General features: G+C 40.8%; 1 protein-coding gene across 2 annotated transcripts; it reads left to right on the plus strand.

Annotated features, from left to right (window-relative positions):
- Positions 1–40: 40 nt before the first annotated feature.
- NOL8 (nucleolar protein 8) lies at positions 41–23,709 on the plus strand. 2 transcript variants are annotated; one of them, XM_075286798.1, is made up of 17 exons: positions 41–54; positions 4,109–4,256; positions 4,998–5,060; positions 5,183–5,261; positions 5,991–6,144; positions 7,684–7,752; positions 9,119–10,963; positions 11,871–11,978; positions 12,243–12,365; positions 12,482–12,575; positions 14,107–14,257; positions 15,718–15,801; positions 17,330–17,613; positions 19,256–19,388; positions 20,052–20,116; positions 20,226–20,308; positions 23,174–23,709. In XM_075286798.1, exons 2-17 carry the CDS (start codon positions 4,124–4,126, stop codon positions 23,225–23,227), a joined length of 3,522 nt encoding a protein of 1,173 aa, XP_075142899.1. In that variant the 5' UTR covers positions 41–54; positions 4,109–4,123; the 3' UTR covers positions 23,228–23,709. The 2 variants fall into 2 exon arrangements, with proteins under 2 accessions (XP_075142899.1, XP_075142901.1); XM_075286800.1 differs by lacking the exon at positions 41–54 and adding an exon at positions 96–146.

Here is a 23,709-nt window from a genome sequence, read left to right on the forward strand (position 1 = left end):
GTACTGCGCTTGTTTCCGGTGAGGATTCATTTTCCGGGACACAGGAGTGCAAATGTGAGTTTTATGGCGAGATCTTATAAGGCGTGTGTTACATGAGGGTAAGATCGCTGCGGTTATCTTGTTGGATATCCAGATATAGCAATGACGTGCGGTTTATGTTACTTTGCGTTACTTGTTGTAGATTTCTGTGTGCACGGGAGCGTGTTCTGTCTGTTCACATGGTGCGTACATGCTGCATTGAACGCAGTGATAAAGGCAATATGATCATATGGAAGTTCTAGACTGTATGGGCAAGGTATCAGTATATGGCAGTATATTGTAATATCATCTGAATTATTACCCCAGACATCATAAAATACTTCAAGGGATTTTATTATTATAATTCATTTTTTAACTAAGAACGCGTCGGAACAGCCATAAGGCTAATCTTCTCTAAACTTTCTTTGGTACTATTCCGTTATCGGGCCAGCAGCAGCGCAGTTCAGCAGCAGCTTTCGGGACAGCAGTTCAGCAGCGGGAATTACAATGACATCCGAGGACTGCTGGCCCGATGCTTGTGCCCAGTAACCAGTACATCGATGACCCCCCTCCCCCATCCTTCTCCTCCTGCCAGTGCTGCCCCCCAGCTCTCCTTACATCTTCCCCGTACCCTCTCCCCGCCACACGACTAGGCCTCACCTCAGCGCTAGTACCGAGACCGAAAGGAAAGACACCGGGGCTCAATCCAGGCCCTGACAAGAAACACGCCGACTATAGGAACGGTGAGCTACAGCGAGCCGGAGGGACAAACTTTCTGCAGCGTCCGGCGGCTATCTAGTAGCATTCATTGCTCAAGATTTACGGTGAGGCCTATTACAGGGAGAGGGTACGGGGCAGATGTAAGAAGAGCTGGGGGGCAGCACTGGAAGGAAGAGGAGGATGAGGGCATCGATCGATGTACTGCCTACTACACACAAGCACGGCCTCTATCATCGGGCCAGCATCGGCTTAGTCATGTGGCGGGGAGAGGGTACGGGGTAGATGTAAGGAGAGCTGGGGGGCAGCACTGGAAGGAGGAGGAGATGGAGGGGGGGTCATTGATGTACTGGCTACTGGGCACAAGCATCGGGCCAGCAGTCCTCGGATGTCATTGTAATTCCCGCTGCTGAACTGAACTGCTGTCCCGAAAGCTGGTGCTGAAATGCGCTGCTGCTGGCCCGATAACGGAATAGTACCCTTTCTTTTTCTGATCCGCGCCGCTGTTTCAAGGAATTTCTTATTTCTTCCATATGTAATTAGCCGAACAGGCGCTTGTGTAAGAGGCCACAGGAAAATGGCCAACGGACATGCACAGTCGGCGCTTTTGGATGAAGATGCGGCAAAGAGTTGACGGCAGAAGAAGACAGAGGCCTTGCTGGAGAGTTTTTGGACGCCCCCTGTGCTGTCTGAAAACTCATTTACATATGGAAGAAAGAAGAAATTCCTCAGGAACAGTGGCGCATAGCAGAAAAAGAAAAGGAAGAAAAGCCTTTCTTAAAGGGGTACTCCCATGTACATAATCATATCTATATTTGTAGATAATTAAAAGTTAAACAGTTTTGCAAATATAAGAAATTAAAAGTTCTGCAGCGTTTTAAAGCTTTCCTCTAACCATTTTAGTGGTGACAGTCTGTTGTCTTGATTGGTTGCCAGTGGATACGACCACAAATGCAGAAACTTTCTATGGTCTGGCACTTGTCAAAAAGCCAGCCATGATTTTTTTATTGTACCTGGGTTATCAGGCAGGGACACTACATGTATCAGAAGATATCCCGGCCACAACAAGGAAATCATAGCTGATTTTCTGACCTTAGAAAGGTTCTGCATTCATGGTCGTATCCACTGGCAGCCGATCAAGACAACACGTTTGTGACCACAGGATATTTAGAGAATATCTTTAAAACTCTGCAAAATATTAAATTACTTCTATTTTCAAAAAAATGTTTAACTTTGAATTATCTACAAATTTAAAAATAATTATGTACATGGGAATACCCTTTAAGGCTGTTCCGATGCATTCTTAGTAGAGATGAGTGAACACTATTCGAAACTCCCGTTTCGAATAGCACGCACCCATAGGAATGAATGAACGCAGCTGGCACGCAGGGGGTTAAGCGGCCGGCCGCTGGCAAAGTCTGCGTGTCGGCCGCTTCCATTCATTCCTATGGGTGCGTGCCATTCGAAACGGCCATTTCGAATAGTGTTCGCTCATCTCTAATTCTTAGTTAAAAAAGGGATTCTAGTGATAGAATAAGGCTCTAAGCACATATTACATACATGTAGTTCTCTAGTCACGTATTACATGTGTGTAAGGCTCCAGTCATCTCTTGAATGGTGCAGAAAAGTTGTAGGAAAGCACCATAAAGCACGGGGTACTTTTTTATTTTTTTAGGATCTGCACTAGGATAGGTATCATGCAAGCCAACATGGTACTAGGTCAACTGTCAAATCCTGCTCAGTTGATTGGATGTCACTTAGATGAAAACCAAAAAATAAATCAAATAAAAAGATTTTGGGAAAAAAAGTTCTAGTGTCGCTAAATATTTTTACAAATTGAAAAATGACGATTAATTGAACACCCTACCTAGATTACGATTAATGAACAATTATTTTAGGACACTCCCCTTATTACATGCTGTGCCCCCTTTTTATATGACGTGCTGCTGAATATTTGTTTCAGTTATTCGCATATCGGCAATTGTGATTGGATAGCGAATTGTAAGTGACACATCCATTAGCCAATGGCAGTGTGAGACAGAATGGTAAATAATTGAAATGATCAATGTGAGTAAGTTTATGTCGATTGAGTTGACTTTCTGGTATTTTTGATTACCGTAATTGACTAACACTAGAACAAACTAGATGACACACAAATCAAGTTGAACTGCTCATAGTTAGTCTAGTACTGTGCCGTGGTAGCGGCCATCAAACTCATAAAGGAGTTGTCAGACAGCACTAGACCAGTCAAAGAGTCAGATCATAATTCATGTTCTGTCTGGCTCATTCTATGGAATAACAGGTGGCATCAGGCCCCTCTCTGGATTTTCTGTACCATTTCGGAGGAAAACTGATGGAGTTGGAATTACTATCTCTGGCTAAAGTGAAAGTAAAATAAAGTAAAATGATTAATTGTATTATTAATTTAGATGTGTCATTTACATATTTACTGTCATAGGAATTCAGTTTAATGAATTAAAGAATCTATTCCTTTTGTCTGACTATGGCAGTCGGACATTTATGAAGAAGTCAGCGTTTAACTCATGCTGTAAAAAAAATAAAAAAAAATAGGCAGTAGAGTTGGTGATTTGGCCCCTTTAATATAATGTTCTCATGACAGGCATTGATGGTATGTCTCTATTATATGCCATCAGTTTCCAAGTCTAGTAGTCACTAAAACATAGTGTCAGCGGTGCTAGGAAAGTGTTCTGCCATTTTATCACATGACAATACTACTTTACTATTGACGTTAGTGGCAGGTCCTGCAGTATCTCAGAAAAAGGCAAGTGGATACAAAGTGGCATGACAGTGTTTTAATGACAGTTGGGGGATACTTTGGATTGGACTGATGTCTCACTAGTATATGTGATCTGACAATCCCTTTAGCTTGGTGCTGTTCTATAATAGTACAGACGCACAGAGTGGTACCTGCCACAGTATTACTGGATTCTGGCTGTATTACACAACTGAGACCTGGGAAAATGCTTTTGCAGATTAATACCACAGATGCCGTGTTTAAGGGACTGTGGAAGACTCCTCTTTCGCCACGTCGGCCCCTCTGCTGTGAGATTGTAGGGCTCTGAGGTGCTGGCAAGGCAGCTAGGAGATTAATAAATTGCCTCCTAGCTGTCTTATTTTAATATCCATAGGCAATGAATGTACAATTTACTGTACAGTTCTGAGCTGTAATAGCATAGATAGGCAACTTCAAAGTGTAAAGAACTGTCTTCTTTCTTCTGCTTACAGTATGCTCAGAGCTGCGGATCTGTGTTGGAGGCGTGCTATTTGGCCCTTATAATTTCAAATGAATAACATATTTTTAGACCATTATGTGTTTACCTTGTATAACCCCTTAAATGTGTTTCAATCTTAGAAATATATCTGAAACATGGAGACTACGCTAAAACGCTTATATATTGGCGGCATCACTCCCTCTGTTACGGATGCGGAACTTTCTGAAAGGTTTGGGAGATTTGGAAAGGTGGATGAAGTGGACATCATTTCTCGGAAAGATGATAAGGGTATGTAAGATAAACCAGTGCCTTTTGTTAGGCTTGGAGCCAACTAATTGGTGACTTGTTGGTATGGTCTGTGGGAATACCAAAGAATAGCACACCCTTAGGGTGCATTCACACTACTGATACGCTGCCTAATTCTGAACGTTAAAACATGTTCAGAATCAGCGCGTATAAAGCAGATCCCATTCATTTCAATAGGAGCCGGCATACGAGCGCTCCCCATTGAAATGAATGGGCTGCTTTTTTCACTACGAGCGCTCCCATTGAAGTGAATGGGAAGTGCCCGCGTGTACGGCTAGCTCAGCTCATTCTGAGCCGTACACGCGGGCACTTCAATATTTTGAATATTAGTCTATTTTAAAGCATTAAAGTAGTAAATTATATATATTTGTTATATATAATATATTATATATATATATATATATATATATATATATATATATATATAAAACCCTTTAGGTAGCTAATTTACTCTGTCTTCCAGCAGCAGTTTTACTGTAATGTAATGACAGGGAGACCCAGTCTTTATAGCAATGCCTCTACACGCCTCCTCTGTGTAGCTTCTCCTGATACTCCTGAATTAAGTTCAGTTTTTGTTCATTGTCAGATAGGGGGTGTCCTTTTGACACCCACCACCTCTTTAAAGACTCACCTTCAATGCATGCTTGCCTACAACATTACCCATGTTTAATCTCACATTGCATTGTTCCAACTACAGTTATATTCCAATTTTCTTCATTTCAGGTACTCCTATAAAGACATTTGCCTACATGAACATTAATATCTCGGACGCAGACCTAAAAAAATGTGAGTTTCTGTATGTATAGACAGTGCTGTGTATGTGCTTTAGAACTGTGACGCCGTGTGACCTTAGTAGTTGTGGTCTCTAATTTATTCCACAACCCTGTTACATTTCATTTGCTTTATAGGCCTTTCTCTCCTGAATAAGACAACGTGGAAAGGAGGAGTATTACAGATAGAAATGGCCAAGGAAAGTTTCTTGCATAAGTAAGTGTTTATTTGCTTGATACAATGCAGATATCTAAAAATGGAAATACATCAGTCTCAATGTCACTTTATCCACAGTTGATCTGTATACTGTATCCTTCAGCAGGCTATGAACCTCTGCTTACAGTAGCGTGTAGTTGTCATTAAAACAAACCTGTATCTGTTAATGGATCTGCACAAATACAGCTGGCAATAACAGCCTAAGGCTCTGCATATGTATTAAAGGGGGTTTTCTTGCCCCTAGTGCATATTTTATGCTGATGACCTATCCAGTTAGATCTTCAGTATCTGATATGTGGGGGTCCAACGCTCAAACCCTATTGCAGTGGATGGGGATATTGTTCAAGTAATAGGAGCAGAGTCGCAGCCTCATCCACTGTATAGCAGTGGCTCCAGGAAAGTTATGTAGGAGCAGAGCTGTTTTTATGGGCTCCCACTTCCCTTTTTTGCTAAATTGCATAAAAATAAAACACTCATTGATGCAGAATAAGAGATTTTTTTTTGAAAGTGTAAAAACCACTCTACAAAATACTGTCATTAGTTTGATATCCGTTCTCCTGCTGACAGACTCCCAATAACAGGACAGTCCTACTCTTAAGTATTGTAGTAGATGTGGCAGATCTTGGCTTAGAAACACACTAGTTATTGTAAATGAGACCTAGGGAGGATGCATGTGTATCTATATACATCTAGTGCATTTTGGGAATAGTTATTTTCTGTTCTCTGCAGGCTGGAACAAGAGAGACAAGCAGCCAGAGCGAAAGAGAAACCGAAGGAACAAAGCCACCTACATAATGACCTTCTGCAGTCTCTAGAAAAAGCTGGTGTCACTGACTTTCAGATGAAAGCAGCCGTACCGGGCACTGAAGTTCCAAATCATAAGGCAGGTCATCTGTGAAATGCTAATACTCCTCTTTCTTTTTCCTTGTTCTTACTGATATGTTAATACTATGTGTGATGACATTTTGCTGATTGAGTTTGGTTCATTATGATTTTTTACTTTAATTAATGCCTAATCTCCTGGGGAGTATTGCCAGAGAGTGTGAAAGCTGTGCAGAATATAGATGGACATAGACAATACAGTCACATAGCTCATGGACTGCAGGTGGCTTAGATAGAAAACTACCTGACGTGCCTAGCAATGAGGGCTTGTGACTATTGAAGTGATCTTTTATTTCACATATATTTGCCTGATTTTGGACTTTCTGAAACATAATCTGAAACTGCAAAAAAGCGAAGCCTCATCCTGACATGAAATATTAAGAGGGAGGCATCTCTTCATAATTCAGGCTCAGTTAGCACCAGTCGGAGAATTTAGCATTTTGTCCTAATAAATTCCCCCCATTATGTCTGAGGCCTGGTTCTCATCTGCGTTTAATATTCCCTTCGGGGAGTCTGGGGACCCCCCCCATAATGGAATACTGAATGCATTAAAAGCAGTTAGCGAACAAACCACATAGACCCCATAGACTATAATGGGGTTTGGGTGTTTTCTGCGTGGTGTCTGCAGGAATCATGTGGAGAGAAAAGTACTATAAGCAGTACTTTTCTCTCCGCATAATTTGTACAGATACCACGTGGACAACACATGGACCCCATTACAGTCTATGGGGACTCTGTGGTTTCTTTGCTAACTGCTTTTAATGCATTTAGTATTCCATTATGAGAGGGGGGGTCCTCAAGCAGACTCCCCGAAGGGAATATTAATCGCAGATGTGAACCAGGCCTCAGACATAATGGGGGGGGGGGATTTATTAGGATCATTAAGACTGATGTACAGTGGACTCCCTGAATGGATTACCAAACACAGATGTGAATCAGGCCTGAGGCCCATGGTCCAAACTCAGAAAAAAAAGCAATGACAGATTATTTTAGGTTTTGTGGTCACAATTAGAACTGTAGGATTATTAGATGTTTTTAAAATAAACATGGATAACATGAGAAAACTTTAAAAAAAAATGCTAAATTGAAAATTAATATCCAAACGCAGACCAAAAGCCAAAAAAATGCATGAAGGCCTGTATCCCAAGCTGTTAAAGAGTGAAATTTACAGGTTTGTGATACCGTTTTCCTTTAAGTTTCAAGTACTGCAGAAAACGCAATTTGGTAACAGGTTTTATAACAAACAAGCTTCTCCGCCCTAATGCTAGTGTTTAGAGCAAGTAAAATAACAAAATTGCCCATGTGTATCTCTTGTTGCTTCACTTGTTTTGCATGACATCTGTTCTTTACTCCGAGCGGCTTTGGAGAGCCAATCTCAACAGCGTACTTAAGAATGGTTTATTTGGAAGACGTCTGAAGCAGCTGGATTTTGTACTGCAGTGCTCAACTTAAGAAGCTTAATAAGAATGAAACTGACAGAAGATTAGGTGTGAGAAGAATTTCTGCTTTAATATGTTGTTTTGTTGTTTTTTTCCTTTAGAATTGGGTGGTGAGCAAATATGGACGAGTCCTGCCTGTGCTTCATTTGAAGGGGAGCAAACAAAGCAAGATATCCTTTTTATTTATTTTTTTGTATAATATAGCAATTTGTCTCATCTTTTGGATGCCCGAATGTCTCAACTTCAACTAGATAGAAATTAGGCTGTTGATGGGCTGCCTGTAGCAATGAGTCTTTAACAGGTCAGAATATCGGCTGCCGGCACAAACCCTGCTTTTTCTCATATATGTACAGATGGTACAAAGAATTGTCATGCTGACTATTTGTTCCAAGAATGGATGAACAACAGGATAGAGGTTATTATTTGTTTTTCATTAGTTGTTTAAGATAGGATTCCCCACAGTCTATATTTGTATCCCATGTGTGATGTACGTTCAGTGTACACTGAGAAAGGTCCAGAAGTACATACTAACATGGCTATTGGGATATATTAGCCTGATGGAGGACAAAAAGAATGTCCTTCTGGCCTCCATCTGTGTGGTATACACCAGTATACCACAACAGTATACACCAGTATACCTCAAAAAAGGTGTGGAAGAGCAAAATAAACTACGACATTCCATACAACACCACCAAGTTAAAAAGAAGTAGATTTTCACAGTATACATGCCTAGGTTACAGACCCACCTCTCTGATGGGGATGATGACTCAGTTCCTGTTCTTGGCTATCTATATTCTCTTTCTCTGCCTAATGGCTTCAGTTGCTGAGCCCTGATAAGAGCTAGAACAGTTTCTTGAGCAGTGATTCTGTTATCTCTGTACAAATCCAGAGAGCTGCTACACTAAGCTGAAAACCAAGAAGTTAATTCCACTATTGTCATCAGATATTTGCTATAAAACTTTAAAAAATGGGGGGTGCAGAGGCAGAATTAGAAGAAACTAGGCTCAAGAGGCATGATAAATTCAATGCACCCCCACCACCACCACTCACTCCAATTGTTAGAACCATATCGTATATAGACGTTAAAATGAGAACCTGTCAGCTACAGGACGATCACTACTAGTTATCCGGGTGGTGCTGCAGCAGCAGTGTGTTTGTCACAGTTATCACATCCGCTTTTACCATATTGACATCACACTCAGCAGAGCTAGTGCAGACATCTGTTCAGGAAGAGTGATTGTGATCACAGTTGTGTGTAGTCACTACTGCAGCACCGTCTAGATAGCTAGTAGAAAGTGGCGGGCAATGGTCTTTTGGCTTCTCTTTTCTTTCTTTTTTAATAGGGACATCTCTAGAAAGTATTTTCAAGCCCTGCAGAAACTTGTCAGTGACTTGATAATCACAACTCTGCTGACTGGTTCCCTTCTAACTGTTTTTTTGTTTTTTTCGCAATGGATGAAGCAGATTCATAACTATTACTGCATTATTGTATGTGTTATTCTTATATTACAATTTGTCTTCCTTTACTCAACAAACATCTTGAAATATGACCCTTCGAAATATTGCCATAACATTAAAAAACTAGACAACGTATCACTTGAGACAACACCTGTATCCCAGCTGACATGGCACCTGGATGGTGGAGATGATGATATAAGCAGAAAACGTAGGGGAGAATTTCCTGAATTTAAGAGTCCAGTAAAGAAGAGCAAAGTAAATGCTTATTTAGATACAAGTCAAACTGGCGAAAAAGGGAAAGGGACGAGAACTCCTCTGACCACCCCTCAAAATGCTAAAGCCACCTTGGAGTCCCAACACAAAAGAGAAACTTTTCAAGACAGGAGCCGTGGGTATACGGGGAATAAAAGTATTAACAGTATGTCTGATGATGACTATGACTCTGAAGAAGAACTTAAAGTACTCATTGAAAGGGAGAAAATGTTAAAAGAAAGTGGAGGACATATTGAAGATTCCCATATAGAAATTGTAGATGACTCTTTTACACCCAGTTACAAAACACATTGGACAGAGGAAATCGGAAAACAAATGAGACCAAACGGTAGCACTAAAGATGATAATGACTATGACTCTGCCGATACAGATGAGATTATCACATTTTCTAAAACGACCAATAGTGTTAAGAAGGAAAAGTCCAATTCTTCAGCTAAACTAGATAGTAAAGTGGTCTCCACAGGACCGAAGAGCTTAAAAAAACGTGTCGAATACGAAGATGAAAGAGATAGTAGAGCAGAAGAGGATAGTCAGAGCAATGACTCGCACTCAGAAGACTGCAGCGATTCATATTCTGATGAAGAATACGAGTCCATGATGCAAAATTGTTACCGGCTGGATTTGTCAATAGGAGACCTTGAGGCTCTTGCCAAAAGAGCCAACCAAACTGGTAGTGATAACACAGATGAAAATAGTGAATCTGATGAGGAATATGACTCTGCAGATACTGATATTGTTATTGCTCAAGCAAAATGTGTGCAGCGTAATACTGTAAAGGTGTCGGATGGCGAGCAACCAGTGGAAAAAAAGCAAAAATTAAAAGATTTACATTCTACCGATACAAAACCAGGTAACTGTCGTAATGAGTCGAGTTCAGATAGCAATGTATCCCATTCAGAAGGTGAAAGTGGATCTACGACTCAAGACCTTAGAAAATTAAAGCCCTTAGAAAAATCTGTTTCTAAATCCTCTTCAGTTGATGACACAATAGATGTCACTAGTGATGGTGAAAATGAAGTAACTAAAATACAGAAAGAGACAAAAAACACAGCCGTAAATGGAAATCTAAAGAGAAAAAAAGGTATAGAGCCAGATGACATTGTGGCTTCTCTTTTAGAAGATGACGATGATGGTGAAGATAGTTCAAATGATCAACCTAAACAAAAAAAGAAAAAAAATCCTGCTGACAAACCTCCAGCATTTAAAGGGTTGGGATCACTGATGTCATTATTAGCAGTCTCTAATGAGACCAAACCCCCTGTATCTTCTCCAGAGTCACGTGGTCAACCTACAGCTGTGGAGGAAAAAAAAGCAAATGGTAAATCTAGTGAAAGTAAAGTAAAGCAGGATTCCAGAAATCGGGATGTCAGTTCTTCTAAACTGGTTAAGAAGACCTCAAGTGATGATGATGATGATGATGATGATGGTGGTAGTAGTAGCAGTGATGAGTCGAGCAGTGATGGGGAGTCAAGTTCTTCCACATCTTCAGTTGCCAAAGCAAAGGTCTCCCAGAAGAGAAGCTCGAAGGAACAAACAAGGTCAAAAGCCAAACAGCTTCAGGATAATCAGAAGCGACTGGCGGCAATGGAAGAGAGGAGAAAGGAACGGGAGCAGCAGAAACAGGCCATTCAAGGAGCTCTGCTTAAAATGGTGAGAGAATTCAGTGACATTTTTAGCATCATGCAAGTTTTGATATTTTAACAGACAATGTATGTCATTTTACTGTGTTAAAATTAAATATTCATGCCACATGGAAAAAGTTTGATAGAAGGCTGCCTGGTAAACACTGTCACAGTAAAGCTGGCAACATGTTTGCTATATGGGACCTTGTATGGGACCTTGATGCTATACAATAGCATTCGGCAAATCAACACTGGTTCTGTAGCAGGCTCGTCCTTGCTAGTTGGGAGAGCTGGCAGCTTGCTGTTACGAGGGAGCTTACGTTTTCTCATAGGAATGCATTGACTCTCCTGACTAGCAAGGACGAGCCTGCTGCAGAACCAGCGTTGAGTTGCCGAATGCTATATAATGTATAGCATTCGGCCAATCAATGCTGCTTCTGCAGGACAAGTTAAGGGCCGTTTCACATTAGCGCTTGCCTCCCGTCTGGAAGGAGTCCGCAGGAGGACCCCCCGAACAGAATATCAGCGCAACTGCAAGCGCTGTGCTGTTAAAGCGCACGGACCCCATAGACTATAATGGGGTCAGTGCGCTTTAACTGCACAGCACTCTTCCTAAACACTCTCCTCTTGCTACTCGTGGACTTGGTGACTCTCCTTTAGTCGAATAGTGGTTTCTCCTGAAACGAGCATTTTTTCGCATAGACTATGAAAGGATTTGATATTCCATCGAGTAGTCAAATATTGAGGCTCTACTCGAAACGAATATCGAATCTCGAATATTTCACTACTCGCTCTTCTCTAGTCACAATGCTTGTCTAGCCTATTAACACTTTTTTTTGGAGTACAACTTTCAGATGCGCAGGATATATGTAGAATATGTTAGCGCTCTTCAAGCTGTGGAATATAAATAACTTGTTAAAATTTTTGCATTTCAGGATGCCCAATCTGCAAAGAAGAGCAAACACATTGTGTTTAATTCTGAATCTGAGGAGGAAAGTGAGAAGGAAGAAGAAGCAAGCACAAGCAACACCCATAGTGACAATGTAGGTTCTCAAATATCGAAGAAAACTGCCCATTTACAACATACTTTCATTAAAGTGGTCACAGATGGGTGACAACAGTAACGTCACAGCTTTTTAGCAATAGAGTAAAATCATAAGTGAGGGTAAACCTAAGGGAATCGTCTAATTGTCCATTAAAATGTTTTGCTCATGTTAACAAGGACTTTTTAGAAATGGTAGCTGTGGTGTGTTTTGTCTTTTGTATGTGAATTTTAATGTGTTTTTTTTAAAATTTTGTTCACATAGAAAGCAAAACCTGTAAAAGCTAAGCTGTTTGACAGCAGCGGAGAAGATTCTGATGATGAAGAAGAGAAAGATGAAGAAAGATTTGAAATAAAGACTCAATATGAAGGGCGATCTGGAGAGAAGGTCAGTCGCCCCTCCCTCTAAATAACTGGTCTTGGTTTGTGATGCCCAAGACTTTCTTTAGTGTCATGTTTTTTCTTAAGCTCTTCCTGATTTATTCTATTTTTCTCTCTCCACAGCTCATGCAGCTGCAGTCCCGCTTTGGAACTGATGAACGGTTCAAAATGGACGCACGATTTTTAGAAGAGAGTAGTGAGGATGAGGAAGATGTGGGTAAGAAGAGCTTAACAACTCATACTAAATAATATATCCATGCTAGAATACTATACAGATAGTATTTTCAACGTAGAATGCTACAGTATCTTGCTACGACAGTGCTGCCAGCTATCTGCTGTGTAGGGAATTACTATGCTACCTGCTATGATGGGGAAACTCTTTTTAGGCTGACTTCCCACACAATGACGTCACTAGTGAGTTTTCATCGTGAAAATTGAACAGGTACTTTGTCTGAAAGCTAACACTGCGAAAAGCACCTGCGCTTAGGAGTCTTACAGGGATCACAGCAGGTCTTTGACTTTTTATTTTTGCATTGAAAAAGATAAAGCAGTGAGAAAAAGCCTCAGTATAAATTGACATGCTGTGGGTTTAAAATTTGCGGCACAGGCCAAGTTTATGGGATGTGGATGAGATTTGAAAAAATCTCATTCGTTCTGTTGTTACTGTATACGTTATAGGGCCGGAAAATAATTACCTGGGCAAAGCAGTTGAGTAATCGCTCCAGTATGTATATACAGGCATAGGAAGCTATAGATGCAGGTGCCTTCTATCTCCATTATTGCCTACACAGCTATCTAAGCACTACACTGTATATGATGCAGAATGTGCAGAAAATAGATGTAAATAAAAAAAAAAAGTAATCCCCAATGTTGCAGACATCAGTGTGTAGTTATGCCTGCTGTGCATTACCAGCTTTGGATTCCATGCACATGACTGTGTAGTCTATGGGTCAGTAAAAATGACATGATGAAATATGGATTAGAAATTAAACATTAAAAATTAATTGATGGACCCGCAGATACAGACAGGTATAGGACCTACTCCATATTTTGCAGCTCATCAATTTGGCCTGGAGACAGCCTAAAAACAACGGCTATGTGTATGGGCTCATTGAAGTGTATGGCATTTCGGATAAAATTACGGTCGTGTGCATTGAGGCCTTACTCTGAAGTGCTGACAACATAGTCATAGACTCACGAGTCAAGCACATGGAGAAGTGGCTCCTTTCCAGCTCTCCTCTGCCTATGTCTCCAAAAATGGAGACGAGCAGCAGCAATTGGCATAAATCATACGCCTGCTGGCTCTCGGATAGACTGTGATAGATTAGGTAGCAATGAACCAAAAGTGTTCTTGTAATTCACTTAATTGCATTCAAGCTTATGACAGAATGTCTTGCTACAGATGTCCAAAACTGCAAAAAGCAGGCTCAGGTGTGTGTACCTGTGAGAGATAAACCAATGCCATGGTGGGAGGGTTGGACAGCAGCTTATTCCCTTCTCCATGTGATAGTAAATATGTATGGTTCGGTTGTGGCTCCCAGCTGATCACTATCTCCTGTATGACCAACTTTAGCAAAAGGGTCTTGTAATTTTTTATTTTTTGCAAATACTTTGGAAGGAAAGCATTTTTAAACTTGAGTATTCGCCCATTCTGTAATCCATCTGAACTTCTGTAATTCATGTACTTTATATAAGAGAAAAATACTGTACAGATAAGTAATGAATATATAATACATTGCTGCTTACAGAACAAGCGGGGAAATCACAGGCGGATAAAGATGATGTTGATGGCCTGTCAGCTGAAAAGAAGAAGAACATGGACATCTTGCAGAGCATCCTTAATGTTCATGTAGAGTCTCAGCCAACAAGCAAAAAGGCAGCTAAAGCAAAGAAATTTAAGTAAGAGAGAGTGTTGTGCTCCAGTATAGATTACTATACAGTAACTAGTTATATATTACAGACTGACTGTTGTGTGACTTGGTAATGAAACGGGTTCTTAAAAAGGATGTTCACTATTAAATATAGACCTACAGTTCCATTGTGATAAATGGAATATTTCTGATCACAGAATTATACATCTAAACTCACAAGAGAAGGGGCTATGGCATGCAGAGGAGCACTACATGGCATTCTTAAATGTAGATTGTGAGCCCCATGTAGGGATCACAATTTACATTTTTTTTCCCTATCAGTATGTCTTTGTGGAATGGGAGGAAATCCATGCAAACACGGGGAGAACATACAAACTCCTTGCAGATGTTGTTCCTGGTGGGATTCACACCCAGGACTCCAGCGCTGCAAGGCTGCAGTGCTAACCACTGAGCCACCGTGTTGCCCCTCCACTACATGGCATTCTGTGAGTCAGGGTCACAGGTTACCGCTAATAATGTTGATGTCAAAAACGTGTACCTTCTCTTTAATGGTCTCTTTCTTAGTAAATTAATGCTCCAGGCTTGGTTGTTATAAAAATCTTATCTTCAGTAAAGCTGGACTGTACATGACATGATTTTTTTTTCTGCAGCCAGAATAGCTTCCCAAAATGTCATAACCAGATAAGCATTGTCTCCACGCTATATTTAGACGTCCCTATGTTTTACTAGAGTTGGCGGTAATTAACTGGGAAAATCATTTCTTTCCCCAAATAGAGTGGCCTTTGTAATTGCCAATTAGACAGAACGATTAGAAAGAAAACTGGAATTTTAGAGAAATGTGTTTATGCAGATTTATAAATATACTTTTTTTTTTTCTATAAACTTTTCCATAGTGTAAAAATAGTTGGGTACATTGTTTTGAGAAAAAAATCCTTTGGCTGTAGGTGTGTGAAATGACTGGCCAGTAGAGGTGGGGTGACCTCATGAGATTAGTTTCACATTCCAGTTCTAAATAAACTAGTATGAGAATCCCTTATGGCCAGACATGTAACACACGGATAAACCAGGTCTACCAGAAGGGTTAGGCTAGCGGTGCTAATAGTAAGAGAAGGTTCGCCTAGCATCAGGAGCCCAGACTTGTTTTAGAAAGGCTTAAAGGGAAACTTTCCCCAGGTTTGGGGCTCACCACCAATATGTTCTTATTCTGCTGGGGTTTAGGGGCCCCAGACCTGATGACCATAGTACTGTCCATTGCTACATTCAGCAGAAAATAAAAGTTTTATTCTGATGAGAGAGTACACCTTACTTCATTGTGTCATGACTCCTCTCCGGCAGAATAAAACTTAGTGTTTGCTGAATGGACAAGACTAGGGTCACAAAAAGTATAAGGACATGTTGCTAGTTTAGGGTCCCCATTCCAGGTAACAGATTCACTTTACATCAACTGTTTAACCAAAACTTTAAAACTTTCCTTTTTTTCCCCATCAGAGATCTGAATGCTCTTCAGTACGATCCCACCAAGGAGGACCATGCAACATTTGAGACAAAAGCAGAGGAAGAGAAAAAAGAAAGGTAATTGGCCTAAATATTATTAAAGTGAGTGTATTGCCTGTGCAGAGCTCCAGGTGCTTTGGGACTCTCATACAGAATCACTAGATAATAATGAATATAAATACTTGTGTTTTCTTATTGTGTATTTGCTGAGGTTTCCAAACTGTCGTTCTCTGCATTTTTTTTTTGTCATGCAACTGAAAGCTTCCTCTTCTGATACAAGCTTTGAGATTTTCTTGATCTTCATTTTAGATTATAGGGAAAAAACCTCATAAAAAAACAAGCATCTTCATACTCTTGACATGCTTTTTTAAAAAAAACAAAAAAATAAACACTACACGGTGTTATCCATTGTGAAGTTTTTCATCAATGTAGAAATGAGATTTAGAAAATTTGCACCCTTGTTTTGGGTGTGGGGGAGGGTTGAAAAATGTATATACTCAGCATGCAGAAGAAATGCCATGTTTTCACCCCGTGTCCTCAGCCTTAGGACATATTAACATGTTTCAGGTTTGCTGCAAAAATTTCTGATATTGAAAATCCAGTCCATACATTTAATTGGAAAATGTATGGAAAAGTGCTTGAAAAGGAATGGGAAAATCTAAAGGAAGTGCTTATACTTCTCCCTTTTGCTAAGTCCATTCCTAGCTTTTTTTTTTTTTTTTTTTTTTTTAAAGTACAGCTTTCCTTCAACATGTGTCCTCAGAAGGCCTGGGCGATTATGAACTAAATGACCTTCATTGCGATTATTTAGGGCACATCTTTTTGGAAAAACTTCCCTTTTTAAGTACGAGTATGTGTTGGATGAATTTTGCAAGATTTGTCCATACCTAGACTGCTATTTATACTCAGGGGTCACTTCAGACCTCAGAGTATGATAAGCAGAGGCCCAGGGAAGGTGATTCAACATAAAAAAAACAGTATTACTTCCCTCCCCTGGGCGCCAGCACAACTTCCTCTTCTCTTTCGGTTTTCTGCCTGACGTCAAGGACTGCTGAGGCCTGTGTCACATGGTATAGTAATGCATAAATACAAGTGTCACGGGTGACCCATGTGACTTCTGTGGCCCAACCACAGGCCTCAGCGGTTGCCTGACATCTATCAGAAGAGTGGAAGAATAGAAGGGGTCACGCCAGAGCCCAGGAGAAGTGAGTAACACTGTTTATGTTTGCTTACCTCCTCTAGCCTCTGCTTATTATGGTTTATCATTTAAATTTATTGCAACCGCCTCTTATTTTGGGCTTTGTACTCCAGTGGGTGGTCCTACTCAGTGATCGATAGCTTCTCTTTGCACGTTCCTTCAGGTAAGGCTTTCAAGGTAGTCCTGAGTAGGGCCGCACACTGGACGCCAACGTCCATAGTGAACAGAGGGATACGTGAATCACTAGTTAATGACATGTATATTAATTTTCTCAGTTAATCCTACCCTACTATATATCACACTGCCCAGAAATTGCTTTGCAGTTTAATTTTTTTTTTATTTTCTGGTGATAAGAAATCCAGTTTTTGCGACTAAAATATGCATGTGGGTTTCTTTTTGTTCCGCCAGCAAAGCGGAGAGAAAGAAGAAACGTCTGGAAGCAGAAAAACTTCCTGAAGTCTCTAAAGAGATTTTCCATCAAGTAGAAGTGGATTTTAAAGAGGTATTTGGAGCTTCAAAACCTGAAGATACAAAGAAGTCGGAGACAACATGGGACCAAGTGGAGGAACCTCAGAAGATGGAAGTTGAGAGTTCAGTGTCAAATGTGGACTTCAGTTTTCAGATGGAGGAGCCAGCGGGGTTCAAATTTTCTTTCTTTGGAACAAGTACAGAGGAGAATGTCCCTCAGGATGGTAAGATTACACACCTCATGGATCTTGTTATACAAAGAAGATTCTGTACACATCACAATAAATCATAGGAATATTGTATTTGCTGGGAAAAGCCCTCTTTGAGCAATATAAGTTGGTATTTATCTTTCTTCTCTGTTTGAGAATCTCACAAAAAGTATATTAAAACATATAACGCATTTAATTTGTTTTGAGACCCTCCTATAAAACATACACCAACGCAGGCACAGGAGTCCAGTGTGTTTAGTCCAGTTATCCTAGCAAGCTTTCTAACATAAACTATTATGTAATAGTTGAAGATCCACTAGAGTCCACTATGTATATTATGTTCCCATCTCTCTCGCACTCTATATATCTATTTGTTGAGTGTTTTTGTGCATCTCATTTTTCCATTGGTAGCTTTTAGCTGATCTTCTTTCAAGCGACCAGTAGGAAAAATGCCTTGCTATCCCACTGGTTGCTTGAACAGAGTCTGCAAGTTGCCTGTTTGCTGACTGCTGGAAACCCGACAGCAGAAATGCCTCTCCTTGCGCTCTGCACCCCTGGATATAGGGTCCTTAGTAGCAGCCACAAGAGTAGCTACTCTATGGGAACTATAAACGTCTGTCTCCATCCATGTAATCGGAACTCCACACACTTCACTGCCAAGAGGGCCTAGATCTCGCTGTCCAGAAATTTGTCAGGAGTTGTAGACATCAGAGTAGCTAGCATTTTCCAGAGTTACGTAGCAAATTATAGAGACAGCCTCATTTCCTAGCGCTGGGTATTGTTTTATTTGCATTTCAAGGGACATCTAACTCACACACACTCACTCATAATTGGACTGAATGACAAGTTTATGGAGAGCTGTGCCACTCATAACAGGCTTCAGCAGATCCTATATCATGACATTATATAGACTGCACCGTGAGTTTTCCTGGGGTGGGGTTCCTTCCCAGTTATCTTCTTCCACAGTTACTGCAAATGATTAAGCAGTTCTGGTCAAACAGTTATCATGAAGGAGATCACAGTACAGCCTCACTAACTGTATACTTTTGGTCTCTTAGCCTGTTTATGAGCATATAAGAAGGGAGAGCATAATCACAGTGTAGTCCCAGCCAGCAGAGCTGGTACTGTCTCTAGCTGGTCTTCTGATACTGTGCTCAAAGATAATGGAATTGATGGTAAAACAGAAAAAAGGGGAAATATAAATGTCTTATTAGAAAAGAGAAGCTGCAAGAAGTTGCTATAGTATTTAAGATCCGGGCCAGAAGACAGGTAAGTATGAGTTAGTTAGTTGGGAAGGGCTAGTAGTGGGCAGGTTAGCTAGGGCAATAGGGAGGGAGAAGCAGTGAAAGAGGGAGGTAGTGTGAGCCAGCTCTGAGTGAAGCACAGCTCATAATGGTAGTTGTAGGAAAACAGAAGAGGAAGGTACCCATGTAAACAAATGCAGAAGATGCTAGGAGCTCCCAGAGAAACCCAGAAATCACTCAAGACACTGCTAAAGGTATTTGGTTGCAATTATTAACTTATTAAGAGACACTAACAGACCTGATATATTAAGTGAATTCTCTATATTACAGTTTCTATGCCATTCTGTGAACAAGTTTTGGTGACCCATGTATGTCAACACTTATCATATTACGGTTAATACATATCTTTGCAGAGCCCTATAAGACTGAAACTATTAAAGCAGCTAAAGTGGCCTGGCAAGAAGACCCCAGATTCCAGGACAGCAGCTCTGAAGGAGAAGAAGAAGAAGAAGAAGAGGACACGGCTGTATCAGCAGTCAATACAAGGTGACACTCCTATCACTAAATCCCAATATGGCTGTCATGCAGGTTATAACTGCTCTGCCTAGCTTAATAAAGCTGCTTCAAAATTGCTTAACTTATATTTATCCTGTATTCATAGGTTATTGGATAAATGTGTGATTGTGTAGGGTGTGACCGCTGAAAATGGAGGTGTTTCATCCCCGCTGTGCATTCAACCAGTCTGCAGCCCTGCTGAGTGTAGGTGTGCCACTACTGGACGGGATACGCCCTTGCTCCCATTCACTTCCCATTCTCTAGGCCATCTCTGGTGCACCTATAGAAGGGAATGGGAGTGCGGATTTGTCCTGTCTACTAAGTGACCTGCTTACATTCAGCCTGGCTGCAGACTTACTGAATGCAGAGAATCAGTGACTCCTGGCAGTCAATCCCCTGCAGATGAGATATTCTGCATTGTATAGTTCATTTAAGTATGACACTCCATAAATGTGTACCAAGTGGTCATTGGATGTATACCTGCACTATTATATATGTACTGCATTGTTTTTAATGCTGATACTCCTGCATTTCAGCAGGTCCCCTTACTCCACATGTTTTTGACTAGTCATGGCAAATTTGAGAGATATAATGTAGATAGAACTTGTGTCATAGAGATTAGTAATCTGAACATTTAATTTCTATCTCTTGCAGCTCACAGTTAGAGAGAAGTGGAGTCAGGTTTTTCTTTTTTGTGAAAGATGACACACGGTTAAAAGGTTAGTGACTTTCAACATTTTGTTTGATATTTTTTCTGTCGGTGGCTTTTTATTATAATACATTACTAAGCACATGACTTCTATTAATGTGGAAATATCTTTTATATAGAGGGTCCAAAGATGTTCATCCGATCAGAAAATTCTGAGAAAAAGGCAAGAGACTGGGATGACATGAGAGACACCCTTATGGAGGTAAGACTTGCTGACGAAAGTGTCGGTGGCTGCAATACAGTGTAGGCTAACTCTGTAAAGAGAATCTGTCATGGAACAGTCCAGTAAGTTTTCTACAGGGCATAATTGTACAAAAAAAAAACAAGTTTGGGGAAACTGCATAGCACACACCAAATTGACATGGCTGCTGTAGCTCCACAGGTATGGAAGCCGTGCGTAAGGCCAGGTTCACACGATGTCTTTTGGCACGTAACGTGGCACGTAGACGCCGCGGGAGCTTTTGCGGGCCGTATACGCTCCCATTGATTTCAATGGGAGCGTGGATTGTATACGCAACGCTATTTTGTGGCTGTGATTTTGCGGCGGCCGCAAAATAGCGCCACGTATACAGTCCCGGCTCCCATTGAAATCAATGTGAGCGTATACGGCCCGCAAAAGCTCCCGTGGCGTCTACATGCCACATTACGTGCCAAAAGACATCATGCGAACCCGGCCTAACAGTGCCACACTGTCTCTTATCTTAAGTCCCACCTTACTGCTTAGGACTTGTGCCCAGTTAATAGTCTCAGAAGCAATTTGAAAATAAGGGAGTATTCTTTTAAAGAGAACCAGTGATCACTAAACCATCCACAGATCATTATGAATCAGGGATTTAATGTCCCAAATAGACCTGTTGCAAAATTCTCTGTGATTGCATTAAAAAATAACAAAACAAAGAAAACCGTTATAGTTTCCTAGAGATGAGTCTCGTCAGACTTTTCTGTAGTGCTCCCAGCAAAATGTGTTACTTACTGTTAAAGGGGCTCTATCATTGGGAAAAGTCTTTATTAGCTAAACACATACTTGCATAGCCTTTAGAAAGGCTATTCCAGACGTACCTTTTCTATGTAAATCGCCTCAGTAGTTTTTGAATACGTCCATTTTTTTTATTCCTATGCTAGTTAGCCTTCTCCGTGCACCCGGAAGTGTCTGTGAGCACTGTCTGCTCTATGTGTATGTACAGCAGAGATGAGTCACCAGCACAGCAGCCTGTACATACACAGAGAATAGCAGAGGGTGTACGGTGAGATTTCCGGTGCATGGAGAAGGCTAATTAACATATGAATAAAAACGGACTTATTCAAAATCTACTGAAGCAATTTACATAGAAAAGGTCTGTGTGAAAAAGCCTTGCTAAAGGCTATTCAAGGATGTGCTTAGCTAAAAATGATGTTTCCCAATGATAGAGCCCCTTTAAGTGAACTTGAGGTCTGACGCATGTGCTCTAAAGCCAAGATGTACTCCTCTGGCTTTCCTGAAGAGTCAAGGCACAACCGCTGGGTAAGTATTAAAGGGGTTGTGCAGGGTATATTAGTATTGCATCAGCAGGCTAGGTAAGGTGAAAATTAAAATTATACTTGCCTGTTTCCGGTGTCCCAGGCCGTTGTCCTGTCCCTGTGGTGCCCTGGGATTTTTCTGGCAGAAAGGATGTGGGAGGTCACTCACGGACATCACAGGTGACATCCCGATTCCTGCCCTTCAGACGCTGTTTAGCCTCAGCTGTCACTTGCGGTGGGGACTTCCACGGGAAAAGCCCCAAGGTGTTGCGGGGAAACAGGTTCCCTTTAAGAACCACACTAAACTGTGACCTAAAGGGGTTAATTATTTCAAACTGGTGACTAGCATGATCTCTTTCTGTTGTACTTGTGCATCAATCTCAAGTTCACTCCCACACTTTATGTAGAGGTTAAACACATTTTCTGTCTGTTGTAGCTTGGATTACCCGTGTATACATTATTATACGGTACAAGCATTAACAGATGTTTAGAACATTGCAGGCAGTACTGTTGGCAGGAGACGCCGCTCATTCCCTCATGTGGTCATTAAATCATGGAGCATGTTAGTTTGTAGAGCAGGCTGTGAAAAATGCTCTTTTGAAGACGCCTTTATTACTTAGCATTTGCTACAATGACAGTCATAACGATATACAACATGATGATATCAGAAACCGTGCCGTGTGGAATGAGTTTGACTGAACGGATTTGTTAGCAGTGAATTCAGGTTTTGTTTTGTTTCTTTACTACCATTAGGTTCAGTCTGTGAAGTGGCAAATGAGTATACAAAGTAGTAGCAGTTAAAATGAATGAATCACAAGCTATGGACTCTTTGGTATCTGGGATCAAATGGGCCAACATTAGTTATTTTGGAAATAACAACCCTTTATTTGGTGTAGGTGAGAATAAAAACAACGGCTTATTCATAGGCTGAGTCTTTAGTAATCTTTTTTGTGGGCTTGTGTAATCCATTTTATGCATACGTCTGTATGGAGGGGTCTGTGAGAAAATAACAGACAGTACATGGGCGGTATCTGTGCCCTCCACATACATTTCAGTGAGTCTGGACCTCGAAACGGACAGAAATAGATTCTGTCCTGAGTTGTGTTCATGCCCCCCCAGATGAACCAATATTAATGCATGGTCATATGTATAGAGCCATAGAAAAGAATGCTTATAATAGATAACAATAGATAACATGCTGACCCTATCATCTGCATGTAGCCTAAAATTCAGCCCCCTTGAGGTGACCATGGTATTTGCAGCAGTTAGAAGTTGGAGTAGCTATTGTACACTGTCTTAACAATGCACTGCCTTTATAAAACATCATAGTCCATACTTATAGTATGCTGTAGCGGGTATTGATGCAATCTATTCTTTCCGAAATCTTTGGTTATAAAGAATAGATTGCATGAATTTAGTCTATAGAGCATGATCATGTGCACATAAAATTGTTAATGCCCAAATACTCCGAGAAAATACATGATGGAAATAGACCAATACATTTTTGTTTTAACAAAATTTTTCACAGGTTAATCTTCATTTGTAATTTTTTTCCCCATGTTTTCTGTAGGAATGTAAGAAAAGGCACAGAGATGCGAAGAGGAAACTGAAATCAAGGCATTAGCGTCACCTACCACAACAGTCCAGACTCTTCCACAGGACATGCTGCTATGAGGATTTTACCACAAACTACACTTGTTGTGTCTGATCACTGGGGGCCCTTGCTTATCACAAAAACATGAGTCCTCAGATTCCTACTGTGATGGGAGCAGCAGTGGGCATGCTGCATGACAACCTCTCCATTCACTTCTATGAGACCGAAACAAATCCTCTATTACATCATGTGAGGTACATACGTGAATGCAGTGATGGTGATGCATGCACGCTACAACTGCATTAATACAGGGGTCTTGGGGAAACCCAATATTCTTAATCAGTGGGACCCCGAGCATCAGATCTTTACCTGTGGACAGGGGCAAGTTAAGCACCTTTAACATCTGCATTGGTGTACTTAACCTGTGGAGTGCTCAAAACTGCTTCCTATGGAAGAAAACATATATACACCATTATCACAAAGGCCTTATTTAAATGAACTACAAGACTAAC

This window comes from Leptodactylus fuscus, chromosome 9, assembly GCF_031893055.1.
Source record: "Leptodactylus fuscus isolate aLepFus1 chromosome 9, aLepFus1.hap2, whole genome shotgun sequence".
In the NCBI taxonomy this organism is placed as follows: Eukaryota; Metazoa; Chordata; class Amphibia; order Anura; family Leptodactylidae; genus Leptodactylus; species Leptodactylus fuscus.